This window comes from Cucurbita pepo, chromosome LG05 (genome assembly GCF_002806865.2).
Source record: "Cucurbita pepo subsp. pepo cultivar mu-cu-16 chromosome LG05, ASM280686v2, whole genome shotgun sequence".
NCBI lineage: Eukaryota > Viridiplantae > Streptophyta > Magnoliopsida > Cucurbitales > Cucurbitaceae > Cucurbita > Cucurbita pepo.
The window spans coordinates 2,430,710-2,449,576 of record NC_036642.1 but is presented as its reverse complement, the minus strand read 5'-3'; the positions used below and the strand labels follow the sequence as shown (position 1 = coordinate 2,449,576).

General features: G+C 37.8%; 3 protein-coding genes across 3 annotated transcripts; 1 reads left to right on the top strand and 2 right to left on the bottom strand.

The window, feature by feature from the left end:
• Positions 1 to 723: 723 nt before the first annotated feature.
• Positions 724 to 6,065, bottom strand: LOC111795302 (protein TIC 100). Its single transcript, XM_023677631.1, has 11 exons — positions 5,449 to 6,065; positions 4,947 to 5,018; positions 4,328 to 4,417; positions 4,052 to 4,225; positions 3,725 to 3,815; positions 3,561 to 3,623; positions 3,425 to 3,491; positions 2,918 to 3,021; positions 2,707 to 2,833; positions 1,493 to 2,238; positions 724 to 1,255 (listed from the first exon to the last, which is right to left on the bottom strand). The coding sequence occupies exons 1-11, from the start codon at positions 6,063 to 6,065 to the stop codon at positions 854 to 856; spliced, it is 2,553 nt and encodes an 850-aa protein (XP_023533399.1). The 3' UTR covers positions 724 to 853.
• Positions 6,066 to 7,553: 1,488 nt separating this feature from the next.
• Positions 7,554 to 14,584, top strand: LOC111795004 (protein ROS1-like). Its single transcript, XM_023677225.1, has 21 exons — positions 7,554 to 8,606; positions 8,680 to 8,845; positions 8,933 to 9,040; positions 9,148 to 9,267; positions 9,450 to 9,614; positions 10,378 to 10,468; positions 10,563 to 11,427; positions 11,548 to 11,627; positions 11,730 to 11,814; positions 11,887 to 11,978; positions 12,052 to 12,120; positions 12,216 to 12,252; positions 12,361 to 12,443; positions 12,729 to 13,142; positions 13,244 to 13,280; positions 13,364 to 13,421; positions 13,517 to 13,656; positions 13,739 to 13,804; positions 13,881 to 13,995; positions 14,059 to 14,097; positions 14,237 to 14,584. Exons 1-21 carry the CDS (start codon positions 7,554 to 7,556, stop codon positions 14,362 to 14,364), a joined length of 4,011 nt encoding a protein of 1,336 aa, XP_023532993.1. The 3' UTR covers positions 14,365 to 14,584.
• Positions 14,585 to 16,264: 1,680 nt separating this feature from the next.
• Positions 16,265 to 18,088, bottom strand: LOC111795730 (arogenate dehydratase/prephenate dehydratase 6, chloroplastic-like). Its single transcript, XM_023678294.1, has 2 exons — positions 16,536 to 18,088; positions 16,265 to 16,470 (listed from the first exon to the last, which is right to left on the bottom strand). The coding sequence occupies exon 1, from the start codon at positions 17,988 to 17,990 to the stop codon at positions 16,698 to 16,700; it is 1,293 nt and encodes a 430-aa protein (XP_023534062.1). The 5' UTR covers positions 17,991 to 18,088; the 3' UTR covers positions 16,265 to 16,470; positions 16,536 to 16,697.
• Positions 18,089 to 18,867: the final 779 nt, after the last annotated feature.

Below are 18,867 nucleotides of genomic sequence, written 5' to 3'. Positions count from 1 at the left end.
CATAACATTATGTGGACCAACAAATGGCATGTTTAAGTCACTACTGCCACTCTGAAACTGGCTGCTTGATGACTCAAGTTGAGCATTTATGTTTGGTTTTTCAAATGTTGTCTATTTGTTGTTTACTCATAAAAGTTCCTTAAAAGATAATGAACAATTGATTGGATATGTCTTGCAGGACATGATGAACAGTCAACAATGGTCTCCGGGAATATTGGATTAGCAGTCCATGTTTGACCCACCCAACAAGAAGCTTCCTGGTTTGAATGTTAGGACATTTAACGATCACTTGTCACTTAGCTACGTTAGGTAAGATTTTAGTTTCAAGAGGTATCATATCATGTATAATGAAAACGGACTCCTAATTATTGTATTTTCGGAATTTCGTTGGAGAGAGATAGTTTACAAGGAGTAGGAAACGGTCCATGTTGCTCTTTTTCTTTCATATCATGTTTGTGAGATCCCACATCGGTTGAAAAGAAGAACGAAACATTATTTACAAGATCTGAAATGAAAAATCCAAAGAAGACAATATCTACTACCAATGAGGGAAAACCCGAAAGGAAAAGCCTAAAGAGGATAATATAGCTTAGGCCGTTACAGAGTTAAATTCCCGTGCCCGAGAATCCATCCTGATTGAATATTCAAACAAGAACCAAAAATATGAAAAGTTTAACAAAGAACCCATCCTCTTAAAAATGTGTGGTAACGGAGACAAACAAGTTAATTTTAAAAGCGGCCTGAAACCCATTTCATCGCCATGTGATGTACGTTTAAAGAAATACAACTAATCCAATGTAGTTCTTGCAAAATTTATCTCTGAAATCAAGTGAAGAAAAAGTTATACAAAAGCCTATCTTTTGGTAGTTTCTGCATATGATTCCAACTCATCTAATGGTGTGTGCCAAGACAGTATGCTGTGTTTAATCCCTCCTGTTTCGGAGAACTGACCATTACACATCGGAAACTCGTCGGGATTTAACGAAACTAAGTGGTGGTATGAATGAGATTCAGCTCTTGAACGCAGCTGCAGCTGCAATTTCTTTTGAATTGGGTGGATTCTGGATTTGTTCTGCAATTTTGATGGTACAATGGCCTTCAAGCTTCCCCTTGAGCTTGGCATCCTTGGAAAACAGACAGAATGAAACGATTCCGAGCAACAGTGGCGGTCATCACGTGAGGACGGTGGTGGCGCCTTTAACGTCGATCTACCCTTGGTCCAGGGCAAAATGGATTGAATCAGTCTGGATGGTACCTGCAAAACAAGGTTGAAGGAAAACGGCCATAATTTAAGACGGGAAAAAGTAACTATTAGGAATCACGACTCTCCACAATGGTATGATATTGTCCACTTTGAGCATAAACTCTCATGGCTTTGCTTTGGGCTTCCCGAAAAGACCTCATACCAATAGAGATGTATTCCTTACTTATAAACTCATAATTATTCCCTAAATTAGCCAACGTGGGACTCCTTCCCTCGACAGTAACTCACCCCTGAAACAAGAGTACTAGAAGCAAAATGCAGTGAAGCTGTAGAAAATGGTGAATCTCGTGGCTTGCTTGGCTTTTGATCAGCTGAAACAGAGCCAAAACTGGAAGGTGGAGCATCAAAACTAGACGGTGGAGCATCATCCCCGTCATCGTCTTCGTCGTCTTCGTCGTCTTCACCTTCCTCTTCGGCCGAAGCCTTTTTATCTTGGTTGGTTGATGAAGTAACATCTTCATCAAGCAAACCCTTCTTTGCTTCCTCTTCCTCTTCCTCTTCCTCTTTCTCTTTCCTTTTCAGCATCTCATCCATATCCTCTATTGCCTCTTCCAAACAAATTTCAGCTTCTATCAGTTCAAGTTCCTTTTCAATTAGTTGCTTCTTCAACTCACTCTCTTTCTTTTTCTCTTCAGCCCATTTTCCAATTTTTTCGAGTTTCGGTTTCAATCCCTTTTCCAGGGTGGATACGAGCCGCATCAAAATGTTTTCCTTCTTTTCAGGTGTCTTTGTCCCATAAAACTCATCAAAGCCAAGTGGTAAGAACTCGACCTTCTCCGGGTCTACATCTTCCTCTTCTTCCACCTGTGGCTGCCAAAACATGCGAACCCCATGCTCCTCATCCTCAACATAATTGATTAACCGTCCTGTTGGTGTGTGTAGGATGAGAGGATCTTCAGTATATACAAGCTTTGATGGATCTTCAGGATCAGGCTCTGGTTCCTTGTTGACGAGAACGAACTCGGGAGTATGATCTGCAAAGTAAATGTAGCTTAACGAACCAGCATAGAAGCAATTTTCGCAGAACAGTTATAGAAACAGAGACATAAAGCTTTTCTTACGATCAGTCTTTCACTTTCTGAGACAATTTTCAAGCATTCTATTCCTTCACGCAGCATGAACAGAGGAGAAACTAACAACCATATAGACCATTTCAAAATTCCAGTTGCATGCTAAAGGGTAATTCAGTTCTCCCATTTTCTAGTCCATTAAAAGCGTTCAAGTTTTCCATATAGTTTTGATACTCAACCCAGCAAATAGCCACTATCGACGTTAAAACTTCTGAGTGCTAATGTAAGTAACATATATAATTGGTTACGTATGCACTTTACCGTCATGCACAGCCAACTGGTTAACATTGGAAAGATGCAGACTAATCATTGAAGAGTTCTATTTGAAAGTCAGGGTGGGGGAGCTTGTCATCTTTAGCTATCAGGCCATACCTTGTGCCCACCAGTATTCAAGTTCTGCAGGCATTGGTAATCTCAGCGGAGCTTTATAAAACGAATTTAACCACATTTCTCTCTCCTCATCTACCTCGTGCACGTACGTTTTCCAGTAGTCAGGTACCTGGAGACATATCCATACATGTATCACTTAATAGTTTCACCGTGATGCAGAGTATAGCAGAATATAAACGAAGAGTCGACATACTTCGTAAAACTGATTGATGAAACCTGGCGCCATCCATGTATCTTCTTCCTCATAGAAATAGGGATGCTGAGGATCACCATATGGACCTCTCTCTTCTCTAATCACTGAGCAGATAAGGTAAAACCAAAGCCATGAATGAAAGAAACGTCATGTAATGATAATGAAGTGAATATTTTTCAAACCACTAATCATTAAAAACGCAAAGTGATCTCTGTCTATTACTAAATGCCTTGGTTACTATTTGTATTTACAGGGGTTTTAGTTAATGCGACGCAAGTTTTGGACCGACCTAATCCACGAGGAAGATAAAACAGTAGAGTTCATAGTCTTCTAGAGAATAAGGCACGACTTAACAAAACGAGAATGAAAAAATATGAACTGATATGCCAAATTCTAACCCAGAAAGCAATTGCCAGGATCATATGGCGTACCAGATCCCAGCCAACATACATTATTTACCCTAATGACTCCCTTCTAAGTACATTATTAACAGTGTAAGTGGCATACTTCCATCAGGTTTGTTGACAAACATTCGGGCCTTTGCTGCAGCAACTTCTGCTAAGCTTGCATGAAGCTGGAAAACAATGGCGTAAGAAAGCTATCATTCTGAGGTAAACATTAAGAGATAGCAACAATAGTATACCGCTGAAGTGTCCTCATCACATCCAGTAGAATCATACAACAGCTCCCCAAAATAGAACCTGCCCTGCTCACTCAGATTATACACTCAAATTCATTTACTACATTTGTTGTCCAAAAATGAAATCAAATTTTCAAATTAGAACAAAAAAAATGGGGTTAACCTACCCATATTGGACGTTCGTTAACTTCATACACTCCACATCCATGCATCCTGCCGTGCTTCCATTCACCAGCATAACGGTACCGACCTTTCTCCCTAGCATGTGATGAATCACATCATCAAAGGTAAATCAACTCATTTCCTTATCCAAAAGAAAGATTAGGTTACTTCATTAATCTATATCTATCTTATGGGATAGCATTCTAAAAGTACGAATGCTTATGAATCCACCAGATTATCGAAAAAGGGAAAAGGGAAACGAAGTTATAGTGGCGATGTTTGGTTTAAATCATGCAGTTTATGTTTATTTGATGAAAGAACTAAGAACTTACGGTTTCCCTCCGAAATATTTGATCCATTCCTGTCTCTCGTAAAAAGGAATCTCATAATTTCCTCCAGCCAGATGGATACTATCTTCAATATCCATTTCCAGCCAATTTTTGTCTTCTGGAGTCATATAATCTCTCGAGATTATTTTTCCTTCCGCACGCATCTTTTTCTCGAGCCTGGAAAACGTGCAGAGAATAATTTAGTTCACATACTTCAAAGAGATTCTGCTTCCTTTCCATGTTAACACGTTAACAAAAAATCAAAATCACGAAACTTACTTGGAACCAGGCACAGGTTCTATGTCAGGAATATCAACCTCAACCACCCCATGACCCTCCATATTGTTCCGAACCCATTCACCTTCATACCTACAAAGGCAGAGATGCTTCAAGAATTAGTTAATAAACAATAAATCTAACACACGTTTGCACCGACCAGTGGAAAATAAAATAATAGTCATTAGGACAAACAAATTTCTTAACACAAAAGTAAATAAATATGAGATTAAAAAACAAAAATACATGATAACCATTGTTCTTGAGATGCTAAAAATGAAAGAAGAACAAAGCTGATCATTCAGTTAAAAGTGCATTTTAACGCGTGTTCTTTGTTTTGGTTACTTATTATTTCAAGCAGACAAAAAGACCTTCTCAGTAGAAACACCACACTCTCTTCCAGCAACAAATCTGGTTAAGTCATTAGCAGCAATGATCTTTTCAATTGTACAGATAATTGATATAACCGACATAAAATTCAGTACATCTTCCCCAAATTCTTCATATTTGTCCATTTTTAAAACAATGAAGCATTTTCTCATCAGCTAGTTTAAGAGGGGCAACTTGCAAAACCATTGAAGTCTTGTACTGACATAAAAGATAAGATAATGAACAGACCGACCTGACCAGCCCCAGTTCAGCAACGTAAACACCTTTACCATGAGCCAAATCATCCCAAACAGTTCCTTCATACCTTGATCAAGAAAAAGCAAAAAATTAAGCCACGGATATTCAAACGCATCAGAGCACAAGAAACAGAGTGTTAATCATACATCAATTGCAAGGAAGAAGCGTCATAGAGAGGTTCAGCTGTACATGAACGAGCAAAAGATTTATGAACTATTAGTACATAGATTCTTCCGGCAAGTGCCTGAGTACTTAAAGAGCTAGCTCGCATAAAAATTCATGTGAGGTAGCAAAGATTACAGCCAATTGCGATAGAACCATACAAAGGAGAACTTATTGGACTTCTAATTTGAAACTAACTAGGTGAATGCAGATTTTGAAATCCATATCCAACAGTTATTAGGAGTCAGCCGTCATTCAATAATTTTACCAAAGGGGAGTTCTAAGAGGAAAATTCAAAAGAGAAATGGAAAATTCAGGGGATATAGAAAACATACGAGCTTCCATCAGGAAAAATGTAGCTGACCCATTTGAGAAATTCCTCAATTCTATCCAATTCTTCAATCACTGATTTTGCATTTGGTATATCAAAATGGTTATCTGGAATTACAGGGTATGGCTTCCGATAAGGGACGTAGAATGGCGCTATCGGAGGATCTTTCCCAGCCTCAACCTCGTCCCTCATTACCTCCCAATCCTTCTCGTCAGCCCAAATTGGGTCCCAACCAGGCTTTTCCATTTCCAATGGAGCATCCATCCAAAGCTCCTGCAGGTCCTCCTCAGTCCAATTCTCAGGGTCTTTGGGAAAATCAAAGAGGTCTTCATGATACACAACGGTCTCTTCCTCCTCTTCTTGCATCTTCTTCACGAGCTTTCCGCCGAGGGCTTTATTAAGCCGTCTAATGTTCGTTTCCTCATTGTTGTCCGCCTCCGTCAGCTCCTCTGTCCGTCGAGTAAAAATGAGTGGTTCTTCCTCTTCGTATTCACCTTCCGATGCGTCGTCGGACTCATATTCGGATTCTGAACTATCCGACGAACTCAGGTCGTCTTGCTTTTCTTCTCTTTCCTCCTTCTGTTGAGAGGCCACGGTTTCACTTGAGTCGCCATCGGCCATTGTAGTTGCTGAGGAAAAGAAAAGAGATACAGAATTTGTTGGAGGAAGAAGGAAAGAGATAAGGTGGGAACTCAGAACTTAGCGCAGCTGCGCTGGTTACAAAGTTGAACTGTAGTAATCACTACTCTGGTCCTAGTTCCGACTCGATATGGGTTGGGCTGGGCTTTAATAACTATTATGGGCCTAATTCCGACTAGTTGGGCTGGGCTGTAGTATCACGGCTTAGCTCCGACTTGGGCTGGGCTTTAATCAATATTATGGGCCTAATTCCGACTCGATATGGGGCTGGGCTGTAGTATCACGGCCTATTTCCGACTTGGGCTGGGCAGGGCCTAATTCCGTTGGGCTTTATTGACTTGGGCTGGGCTTTTATTAATTAATGGTTTATTTAGTTATTTATAGTAAAATAATTAATTAATTATATGTACTTTAATTTTTAAAATTAAAATTTATTTATTATCAAATAAATTTTATTATTATATTTTCGGTTATATTTTTAAGTTAATAAAAAATTTCAAGAATACTTAGTTCTATAATCTTCCACCATTTTAAATTATAAAAAAAAAACAAATAATAAAATTTAATTTTATAAATTAAAAAGAGAGACATTTCTAAATTAATTAAAAAATATTTTCTATTTCTAAATTTATATTAAATTCTAAAAAAATATGACTTTTTTTTTTTATAATTAAACTTTAATCATTTTATCATAATTTCATTTTATATTTAGATTATATTTTTTTATCTATTTTAAATTTATTATATAATAGGTGGAGGCTAATAAGTTTAGCTCAGTCCTGCCAACATTTAAATATAAAAAAATATAAATAAGCTATATCATTCATATTGAAATTTACAGGTTTGCAGTCTATAAATCAAGTAACTTAAAATTAATCCCGTCTGTAAATCAAGTAACTTAAAATTAATAATCAAGTAACTTAAAATTAATTTCTGGATCTAATTCTAGTATAAATTTCTAGTATCAATTGTAATTAGCAACATATAAGTTTTTTTTTTTTTTTTTTTTTTCTAAATATTATATAGGTTTCTGTTTAAATATTATATATTATATATTATCAGAGTCAATACTCCTATGTGGAACAAAAGACTAGTCGTGAAAATTCTTAACATGGTATCAGAGTCCATCCATACAAAGGACTAGTAACTTAGAGTGGAATCATTGTCAGAGTCGTGTTCTAACATACATAATAAAACTATTATTATTATTATTTTTTTTTTTTAAACCATCAAACATATAACAAAAAAAACATACCTAACAAAACTATTATTATTATTTATTAAACTATTATTATTATTTATTTATTAATTATTATTATTTTTTAAAACCATCAAACATATAACAAAAAAACTAGTTCTATCATTTTACTATATTTGGAAGATTTGGAAGATTTGATAGAAGACTAAATCTTTCAAATCACAATATTCCATATTTAAACTGATATTTGAGTGGTGATTCATACACCTCCAATGGCTGAAACATCCTTTCCAAATATCATTTCCAGAAATGGGAAACACGAAAATGAATTGGAAATGGAATCAACCATTTCAACTCCAATAGCTGAAATATCATTTCCATCTAGAAATTCTGATAAACACGAAAATGGATTGGAAATGGAACCAACCATTTCAACTACAATGGCGGCTGAAATATCATTTTCATCTGATAAACACGAAAATGGATTGGAAATAGAACCAACCATTTCAACTCCATTGGAGTTGAAGAGAAAGAGACCACAGATTGAAACACGCAGAAAAAAGAAAAAGAAGAAAATGTACCGGCCAAAAGTGATCGGAGAAGGCAGAGCAAGGAAGAGATCAACCCAACCAGTAAAGCCAAAGCCGCCGAGAGTAAGGCCAAAGCCAAAGCCAAAGCCGAGAGTAAAGCCAAAGCCGAGACCAAAAACCAACAAAATTGTTACTACTGTTAGAGGATGTCAGCAGAACAGTTATTCTGTACAAGAAAATGATCAAGTTCATATTATAGATAAAGTTCATATTATAGATAGTTGCAGAGATCTGGTAAATGAGAAAGCTTTACTCAATAATGCTACGGTTAGTTGCAAAGATCTAGTCTTAATTGGAAATGAACTGAAGAATGAGAAAGCTTCACCCACTTTTACTGTGAGTGAGAAAGCTTCAGCAGAAGTTGCTAGCCTTGATGAAAAGGAATCCGCGGACGATCATTCAAATAGTACAGTTATCCAAACCAAAGTCGGGTCGACCGGGAGGCTTTATGAATGGCTCCATGGAATACCACAGAAATGCAGGAGAAAAAGGAGTTCAAGGAGAAGGCCAGCAAAAATCACTAAGAGAACACCGTATGGATTGAGGTCTGGAAATAAAAAAGGCGAGGGATCAAGAAACAATCTACAGCCATTCATCTACTGCAAGAGAAAAAGGAGTCCAATGGTTAGAAGGTGCAACGTAGCTTCAGCAATTGAAGTCTGTAAACAATTGCGGAGAAACACACATAAACATGCCTCCAACACAAAAAAAGCAATAAAAAACAATGGCAGAGGTATTATATTCTAATGTCTACGCTAATAATGCACTTATGAATTTAAACGTCCTAATGAAATTTTATGATATTTCAGATGATGATGATGAGACCACAAAACAGAAACTGGAGATTGAAGGAACACCAACAAAAGTATCAGATCAAACAACTGAAATGTATTATTCAGATGATGGCTGTCAATCTCATTCTGCATTAAGTTCTAACGATAGAGAAGCATCTGTGGAAACAGCCATAGCAGAGGGTAATTTCTTTTCGCTTTACCATGAGAAAACATATATTACCATTGGCCTCTTGGTTCTTGAATGCAACAAGTTTGTGGCTTTTTCAGATTGGTCGGGTCAGACAACGCTCCCTGCAGTAACTTTCAAGTTTGCAGCTATCTTTAGGGAGGGGACTTTCTGGAAGATTGGCAATGCAATTCGTATTGAAACATTAAGTAGGACAATTAAGCTATGTTCATGTTGGCAACTTCATTTCAGCAGTGGTATTTAATTTATCTTTAAGAACGATTTATAGGTAAATGCTGACAGCATTTCCTTGCAGGTCACAACGGTAAGCAAACAATGAGATGGCTTGATATCAGACAGTTTTTGACTAATTTGAAGCTTATAAATGAAAAGAACCCATCAGGGACAGGCATTTCACTTCCTAGAATTATTACAGGTACTTCACTGTTGCTACGGGAAAAACTACTCTTCTTATCCCATAAGTAGCTTACTGTTATTTTGCTATTATGAGGCACTAATGAATAAAGAACTAAAAGAAATGTCTTGATTTAAGACTTCTTTTCAGTTTTCAGCCCAATATGCAAATAAATTGAAGGCAAAATGTTACCGAGTTTTCAGGTTTTCATGATGTGGGCAGCGGAAGAAGCTTGATCAGGCAACAGGACTTCACCCATCCAGGAAGTGTAAATGAAACGAGACCTGCCCTCAATGTAATATTATGGAATAGAAGTGAAGGAACAAGAAATAATCATGAGCATATCAGGCTTACACTTGAAACAAGAGGTATCTTTTTTTTTTTTTTTTCTGCATAATGTTTGCATCCGGCACTGTTCGGGTTTGTTTCTGATTATAAAAGGCACTAATCCAGTTATCGACCAGCAAATAATAAAGCAAACAAATTCTTGCAGTAAGAAGGTTTTTGTTCCTTATCCTGCAGACAGTCATTACAATAAATCACAGTTCGGAAATATTCTCATTTATGCAGGCATCAGTAACAGCACTGGTCTAACGCACGTTAATTCACAACAGAAAGAAGGAACTGCTTCGGGCCATGAAAAGCAAATTGTTCCATATGCACGAAAACAAGGAAAGAAAACCAGCAAGGGAGAGCACAATCTAAGTTATGTTCATGGCGTGGAAGGCGCAATAGTTCCCCATCCTGAATCATTGAACTCAACTAAGAAAAAATTGTTGGGTAGAGTGAACCTTGACCCAAGAGACATTACTATGTGGACGCTAATAACCCAAGAAGCGAGTGATTTTGGCTCAGAAAAAGTTGACGTCAATACCGAAAAGTGGTGGGCACATGAAAGGGAAATTTTCCGTGTACGGATAGATGCTTTTAATGCTAGAATGCATCTAATTTTAGGTAAAGCTTATTACATGTAACTGTATGATATGTAGTATATCCGTTATTAATGAAGCAGAACTGGAATAGAACTAAGCTTACAAAAAGGTAAAATAAGTTAGTGTGTTTGTCATACATTGCGAGCTGCAATAAATGCTCAAAATCTTTGTATAAAAGCAGAACTTTTTTGATGTGCAGGCGATAGGCGTTTTTCACCATGGAAAGGTTCGGTGGTGGATTCTGTGGTTGGCGTTTTTCTTACTCAAAATGTCTCTGACCATCTTTCAAGGTAAAGAAACATAACCGTTTCCTGTAGATGATTCTAGCACTAGTGAAATATACCAAATGAAGCTTATATCCTTTACTTCTCTTGTTCTTCACAGTTCTGCTTATATGTCACTTGCTGCAACATTCCCCCTCTGTGCAACAAGAAACCATACAGAATATTATCAGGGCCAGGACGTTTTCTGCACTCAACAATCAACTCAAAGAAACAAAGGATATTTTCTGTGTGAAAACGAATGGAACAATGACAGTATGTTGGAGAGTAACAAGAAAACAGGAGATCGTGAAGAAGTTGAACAATTAATATCTGCGAATGATGCAATTTCGTCTCAAGATTTTATGGGATCATCGCTAAAAAAAAGCCTTGATGATACCCTTCACTCATCTACATGTTTCGAAGATGATTGTGGAATAGGTTTGTTTAGGAATTTGGATGGCACAGATAACATGGATGGCACAGATAACACAGTGCTCCATCCTAATAAATCAACCTCTGTCCAAGAGCCCTATAGCAGCAGTCCAACTAGCACATCATCGCATAAAAGCAATCAAGAAAATGAAATTTTAGAATCCAAAGAGGTGGAAGTTGATTTACAAGTCACGCCAAATGAGAAATCTCGGAGTTCTATTGGCAGCTCTGAAAGGTTTCAAAATCAAGAGATTCAACACACTGGTGATGTCAATGATTTGGAAGACAGAGATTCTAATGATTTTAGTGATGAAAAAAGGACAGATATTTCTAAGGGGACAGCCAAAAATAGTAAAATGAAGCCAGAAATGGATTGGAATAGTCTAAAGGAAAAATGGGACAGTATGAGGAGAGCCTATTCTGTTCATGAGCCAAGAAGTAGGGATCACATGGATTCTGTGGACTGGGAAGCAGTTGGGTCAGCAGACCCTATTAAGATTGCAGCTGCCATCAAGGAACGTGGCCAACATAACACCATAGCAAGAAGAATTAAGGTTTAAGAAACTAAAGTGAAATAAAAAAAATAAAAAGGGTGTTCTAAGGTAATAATGCAAATAAACAAAAGGCTTGGGGCTAAGGTCTCTGACTTTCCACATCGTTTCTTTTTCCTACAGGAGTTTATTAATCGAACAGCTACAATGCATGGCCACATTGACCTCGAATGGCTTAGATATGCTCCTCCAAATGATGTTAAGTAAGTCTACTTTGAAGGCTGAAACTCTTAACATTCCAAGAACAAAAGAACTTTCATTTTTTAAATGTCACATTTAGATATATTACTTGTGCGTGCCTGCAGGGCATATCTATTGGAGATACATGGGCTAGGATTGAAAAGTGTAGAATGCGTAAGGCTTTTATCACTTCAGCAAGTTGCCTTTCCAGTAAGATATATATGAATTTATGATTTGTAAGATATGTATTCCATGCATAACTCCTATTTTTCTTTGAATGAGGTGGACGTAAATGTTGGTCGAATCGCAGTTCGAATAGGATGGGTTCCTCTTGAACCGCTGCCTGAGGAGGTTCAGATTCATCTTCTAGAGACGTAAGTATAGAATATAAAGAATAAGCATCATTCATATGACCAATAGAGAGACGTTAACATGTCTTCTGTGTAGGTTCCCTATGATGGATTCTATTCAAAAATATCTATGGCCAAGGCTCAGTACACTTGACCAACGAACTCTGTAATTCTCTATTACTTCCCAGTTTAAAAATAAATATGTACTTTATAACGTCTATCAAACAAGCAAAAGTTCACACTTCATGCTTTTTACTATAGGTATGAACTGCACTATCAACTGATAACATTTGGAAAGGTAAACCTTATGATCCTAGCAAGCGTATATGGCCAGAGCATCATTTGATTCTATATAAAACATTTTAAGTGAAGTATTTGATTATTTACCTTGAACACTCATCTGCAGGTCTTTTGCACGAAGAGAAAACCAAACTGCAATGCTTGTCCGCTGAGGGCCGAATGTCGGCACTACGCTAGCAAATATGCAAGGTATGGACAAATTAGTGCATGGATTTTCAATTCAGAAATAAAAGCAGATTTTATACGGAGTTGTGTATAAAACAAATTTGGAAGGATTGAAAACTCATTTTTGTTGCTTCCAACAAGCGCAATCAGAAATTATAACAGATCTGACCTTGCATTGTCCTGTGAAGAGGTTGATTTTGTGGCAGAACACTTCAAATGAAAGCCAAGTGTTGTGAGGTTGTGTGCAAATTATAGAGATTTATAGGTTCTATGATTGTATTCTCTTCTGAGGTCCTATAATCAAAACAGTGCAAGGCTCGCATTACCTGGATTGCCAGAGAAAAGAATGGTAAGTACAATGATCCCGGAAAAAAGGTATGAAGGCACTGCTCAAGTGATGAATCCAGCACCAGTACTCCATATCGAAGGCAATCCATCTTCAGAATCGAGATATGAAACCATCAATTGTGAACCTATCATCGAAGTGCCTCGATCACCTGAACATGCATATGATGAATCACAATCAACAGACATTGAAGATTTATATGAGTATGATTCTGATGATGTTCCAGTAATCAGACTCGACTCCGGACGAGTTACAACTTCACAGAACTGCATGGACAATAACATCACTGGAGCTTTGATTCCTTTGAACAACAGAGTTGCTTCCATCCCAATGCGCAAACTGAAGCATGTAGATCGTCTGAGGACAGAACATCAAGCGTAAGTATGGCCGTTAAGCAACGAGTTTCAGCTATTATGGAAACGAGTATTCTCTAAAACACATATTAGAAAAGAAACTAATTGCAACTGATATGATGCAGCTATGAACTTCCAGATACACATCCTCTCCTATATGAGGTAAAAACATTTCCCACTAACCTGACCGGAAAATCAATCATTTATAGTCGTGTAATAGTTCGTTTCTATCTGTCTGTCTACAGCTAGAACCACGAGAGCTAAATGATGCTTGCCCGTACCTTTTGTGCATATGGTCACCAGGTACTGATTCGAAAATTCGGTAAACGTTCAAATCTCAATAAACCAATATAATGATCAGAAACATCCAGTGCTCAATGTATAATTGATGTTTTCAGGTGAAACTATAGATTCATCTGAGCCACCCAATACAAAATGCACGTACCAGGAAACGGGAGAGCTTTGCAGTGAAGGATCATGTTCATCCTGCAACATTCTCAGGAAACAAAACAGTGGAACAGTTCACGGAACGATTTTGGTAAGTGATAAAGCAAACTTCCAAGATGTTATTAATTGACTACTTCGTAAATCCGCCAATATATGAACCAATATTGTTCCAGATACCCTGTAGAACAGCCATGAGAGGCAAATTCCCATTAAACGGGACATATTTTCAAGTCAACGAGGTTAGTCAAAAACTTCACGTTGGAATTCTTCCATGAGCCACAGTATTCCTATGAATCATACGCAATTCGAATGCAGGTTTTTGCCGATGACGAATCAAGTAAAAACCCCATTAGCGTTTTTAGGGAATGGATATGGGATCTCCCGCGAAGAATTGTGTATTTCGGAACCTCAACGGCAACAATTTTCCGAGGTAAATTAACATATAACAGAGCACAGCTATAGCTATTAATAATCTAACACTCCTTGTTTACAGGCTTGGGAATTGATGATATCCAGTACTGCTTCCAAAAAGGTATGAACAAAAAAACTTACATTCATCGCCATATCCACTCCTGGAATCACTGAATCTGAAACATTTATCGAACTTAGCTCATTGTGTTTTTCTTTACCAGATTTAGCAGATGAGTTTTGTCGTTTGCGTCATTTTGTAGGGTTCATTTGTGTGAGAGGATTCGATCGAAGAACACGAACTCCAAAACGACTAACGGAGCGGTTGCACAGACAAACCAACGCAGCAGCAAAAGCTAGGGCAAACAAAAACACTGATCACAAACCTTGAGTGACATCTTTTTCTTTCTTTCTTTCTTTTTCTGTTCATAAATTCTTTAATTAATTTTTTTTTTAATTTGAATTTAATAATATGGTAAATAATGAACAAGACGGTAGCCGGTAGCCGGGACCGTAACCGAGACCCGCTCCCAATGTAGTAGAGTGGAAGTGAAAGAACTCGAGATAACGACGAGCTTCTAAATAAAATGTATCCCTTCTTCGACCGAATATTTGAATATATTTCATCGATCAAAATATTAAAAATATTTAAATGTTTTTAGGTAAATAGGGTTTTGGCGGGTTAGTTGTGAAGCCATTGGTGCTGGGAGGGAAAGCGAGGGGGTACACAAATGGAGGATACGTCGTCGTTTCGACCCGTTTTGACCCAACGACTCACAGAGCTCCACGTCACTTCTTCCTTCACCTACTACAAATTGGCGAACCTACCCCTCGTCTCTCACCTACCCACCCCTCATCTTCACTCTCTATTAATTAAGAAAATGTTGTCAGGTTCTTTTAGATTATTTCATAATTTAATATTAATGTCACGTTCTTTTAACTTTATTTCTTCCCGCTGTGGTATTTAGATATTTCGAAATTTAAAAATAATTAATTTAGACGTCATACAAAGTATGTTGACTTTTTAGGTGAAAAAAATCTGAAGTAATAATAATAGAGGGCGAGTCTTCGTTTGTATATTGAATTTTTGAAAGCTGGGTTGGTAAAAAGCTTAAAAAAATATATTTTTTAAAAATCCCATAAAAATGTCAACATTAACAGCTGCACCGAGTCACGTGCAGAATTTTCCCTCAACAATATATATATACGGGGTAATATACTGTGAGCGGTTATTATTTCTCTCTTATTTGCTTATATAACATCTCTTTCTAAAACCTTCTCTTAAAATAGAGGTCAGAGACTCGAGCATACACAATATATATATACTAGGTTATATACTGTGAGCGGTTATTATTTCTCTCTTGTTTGCTTATATAACATCTCTTTCTAAAACCTTCTCTTAAAATAGAGGTCAGAGACTCGAGCATACATCGCTTGGCCGTAGGCAACGTAAGAACGAATTGGCTTAGTCGTTGGAAAGTGACTGACGCACAACCGGAAGTTGGAAAGTGACTGACGCACAACCGGAAGTCCGCTGGCATCCAAGTGATATATATATATATATATATATATATGAAATGTTACCAAAAATAAAATAAATAAATAAATAAAAGGTTAAATGAGTAGTACATTTAATGTAAATATAAATAAACAATAAACGCAAAAATTGAAGTAAAAAACGACCAATAATTTAATGTAAATATAACTTTAAATGGAACATAATTAATACAAATATAACTCAATTGAAATTAGTACCCCTATTCCACATAACAAAAAATAAATAATAACAAACACAAGTAAATAATAAACGCAGTGAAAAAAAAAGGTTAAAAACATAGACGCGTGAGGGCGAAGTGTAGCGGCTACGTCGTCGTTTTAACCGAACGACTCACAGGCCTCCACGTAACCTCTTTACCTACCACAGATTGGCGCACCTACCCCTTCTCTAACCTACCCACCCTTCTTTTTTTTTTTTCTCTCTCCATCAACCAATAAAATATTTATATTTTTATGAATAAAATATTTAAATTCATTGATTATCTTATTAAAGTTTGAAATTCGTTTAAGTTTATATGTGCATTAAGAATTAACTAAATGTGGAGATAATTGGAGGTGAAGTCAAATTTAAAAGAATTATCAAAATTCAATTGAAAAATGTTTAATTTTTTTAATGACAAATTTTGTAACAGAAATTAATAAGAACAACATTGAAAACAACAGCTCAATCCATAGAACATATAGATTTAAACATTTATTTTTGTCGAAAATTAATATAAATGTAGGGAAAAAAATGTTTGTGGGAGCCCCAATAATAACAAGCCACAAAATAACATGATCCAGAATTCGGGAACCTACAACCGTACGGATGAAACGCTGCCAAGAACGTCGTTTAATCATTCCAGCCACATGACATACATACATACATACATACATTGAATATATTATATATTTTTTTTACATTTACCAACCTCTCGTGACCCGCCGTCGCCGCCTTGCGCTCGCCGTGACTTTTTGACCACCTCTACGACGGCTCACAGTGAAACGAAAATATGGAAAAGGAACNTACCAATCGCTGCCGCCGTGACTTTTTGACCACTTCTACGACGGCTCACAGTGAAACGAAAATATGGAAAAGGAACAGAAAATAGAAGGGTGATTTTGGGAATTTTTTTCCTCACCAGACGTTCTTCAATGGAAAATCTCGATCGCCGATGTGTGATTGTGCTAGTCTCTGCCGGAAGGGGACCAAGGTGTCATGTCCATTGGATAGCTTCCCAAGACTCGGAGGAAGGATGTGAACTCCTGGACTTCTGCTAGAGCGTTTTGTGCCCTAGTTTCGGCCATGGAGGCTTCGAAATCGACGTAGAACATGTACTCGAAATGCTTCGCTGTTCCGACGTTGGCGTCGTCGACCAGGCGAATAGGGCAATTTCTGTGCGGCCTGGATTCGATCTTCGTCAAGCTGATGTTGCGGAAGGCGAAAGCGGAGAGTACCTTGAATAGCGCGGATGTTCCTTTATCGTGAGCGAACACGATGCTGGTTTTGAACGGTCGATCTGTACGGGGAATAATCGGATCTCGGGCTAACATAACAAATCGGGTCACGTTATTCGAATCGTCCTGAATCCCGTCTGCTATGACCTGGAGGCCGTACAGTTCTGCGGCGCGTGCGCTCGCTATCGCCGCTGTATCAAGGAGGTTGTTCGCCGCAATGTACTCCGCCGCGCCGGCGGTATCGTCGACAGCCTCACGAGTGACATTGAGCCCTAACTTCGTCAAAGTGAGTTCGCACTGCGCTAGGGCTTGGGGATGCGAAATCACTCGATTCAAGTACTCTTTTCGGACTCCTGGAAGGGCCAGAAGGCAGTGGTGAACCGGTAATTGAACCTCGCCGACTATGTGAAGCCGATGGCGGAGCAGGAGATCATAATTCCTATGGATCGAACCGCCGAGAGAGTTTTCAACCGGTAAAACCGCTCGATCGGCGATCCATAGCTCCACCGCTTGAAAAGCCACCTCGAATTGATCGCAGGGAATGGCATCGCAATTAGGATACGCCTTTCCGGCAGCAGCTTCAGAATAGGCTCCCGGAACGCCTTGGTACGCCACACGGAGCTTCTCGCCGTGCATCGGAGCCGGAGAGAAATCAGTAATCGTGAGCGGCTTAGGTTGCAGCTTGGTTATATTATAAGCATCTGAAATTTTCCCAATCCGAACCAGATTAAGATTCTCAACATTCGTCTTGTGGCCATTGACCGATGCAACATGGCCGGCACCGCCTCCTCCAGCAGATAAATCTCCAGATTGTTGCTGAGAAACGACGTTGCTAGCAAGGATGGCGCAGGAGCTTTGCCAATCAGCTCGGGAGAGACCAACGCCATTCTGAGCGCTGAAAGATTCAGGTCCATGGACACATTGGACGGGGAAGAAGTGGACCGGCAGAAGGCGAGGATAGGAACGTCGGTGGTGGAAGGTACGGAAAGCCGGCACCGGAGAATAAGGACTGAAAGCCTGCATAATTAATGGAAGAGAAAAAAAAGAAGAAAGAAGACGACCCAGCTTGGTGTTCACTTGAGAAAGGGAACCTCAAGCTGAGAATCCAAAAGAAACGATCGCTAAGTATATATATCAAGAGAAATAGTGTTGGAATGGACGAATTGTTTCTTAAAAATTAAATAATTAAATAAAATTAAAAAAATGGAAAATTGCTATTCATTAATTAATTTTTGTATTTGCCAACCCAATCTTGACTCTAGCCAATTGATGAACTCATGACTTCTGGCTAACCCAATCCTGACTCTAGCCAATTGATGAACTCATGACTTCTAGCTAACATATATCATTCTCTAAATTAGTTGATATGAAACTTTCATGAGATAAAATGGCTAACCTAGATTGGGATCAGCCGCTTGGTCTTCGCCTTTGCAGACCATGATTACAGAACTTCTTAACCTAACCTCTAAGAAAACGGCACCAAGAGATAGAGTTTCGAGGGAGACAGGTCAGCCAATGGCGAGGCACTCAAGCCAACCGGGAATGCCTTCAATATAAATATTTTTTATAACGTTTTATTTATTTATTTATTTTGCAATCAATGTCTATCAAAATAGGGGTTTTTTTGGTAAATCACAACAAATGCATTTCTACTCTCGTAAAATTAATTCCAAAAATTATTTAAACATCATTTATAATATATTCCTACGAACAATTATTATTTAAACATCATTTAGAATATATTCCTACGAACAAATATCATGTATTAGTGGTTATAATGTGTACAATAAAAATATTAAATAATTTTATTTAAAAGTTGATTTAAATACTAAATTATATTCGCATTTAACTCTATCGATGATGTGACTTATTAAATATTTTATAATACTAAAAAAAATTT

Coding starts and splice junctions, on each gene's coding strand:
- LOC111795004 (XM_023677225.1), top strand. CDS start 7,554: ATGGCTGAAACATCCTTTCCAAATATCATTTCCAGAAATGGGAAACAC. Junction 8,846..8,932: donor GGAAACAGCCATAGCAGAGG/GTAATTTCTTTT, acceptor TGGCTTTTTCAG/ATTGGTCGGGTCAGACAACG. Junction 11,428..11,547: donor CCATAGCAAGAAGAATTAAG/GTTTAAGAAACT, acceptor TTTTTCCTACAG/GAGTTTATTAATCGAACAGC.
- LOC111795302 (XM_023677631.1), bottom strand. CDS start 6,065: ATGGCCGATGGCGACTCAAGTGAAACCGTGGCCTCTCAACAGAAGGAG. Junction 4,418..4,946: donor GCTGAACTGGGGCTGGTCAG/GTCGGTCTGTTC, acceptor CTGCCTTTGTAG/GTATGAAGGTGAATGGGTTC. Junction 3,022..3,424: donor TGTCAACAAACCTGATGGAA/GTATGCCACTTA, acceptor TTATCTGCTCAG/TGATTAGAGAAGAGAGAGGT.
- LOC111795730 (XM_023678294.1), bottom strand. CDS start 17,990: ATGCAGGCTTTCAGTCCTTATTCTCCGGTGCCGGCTTTCCGTACCTTC.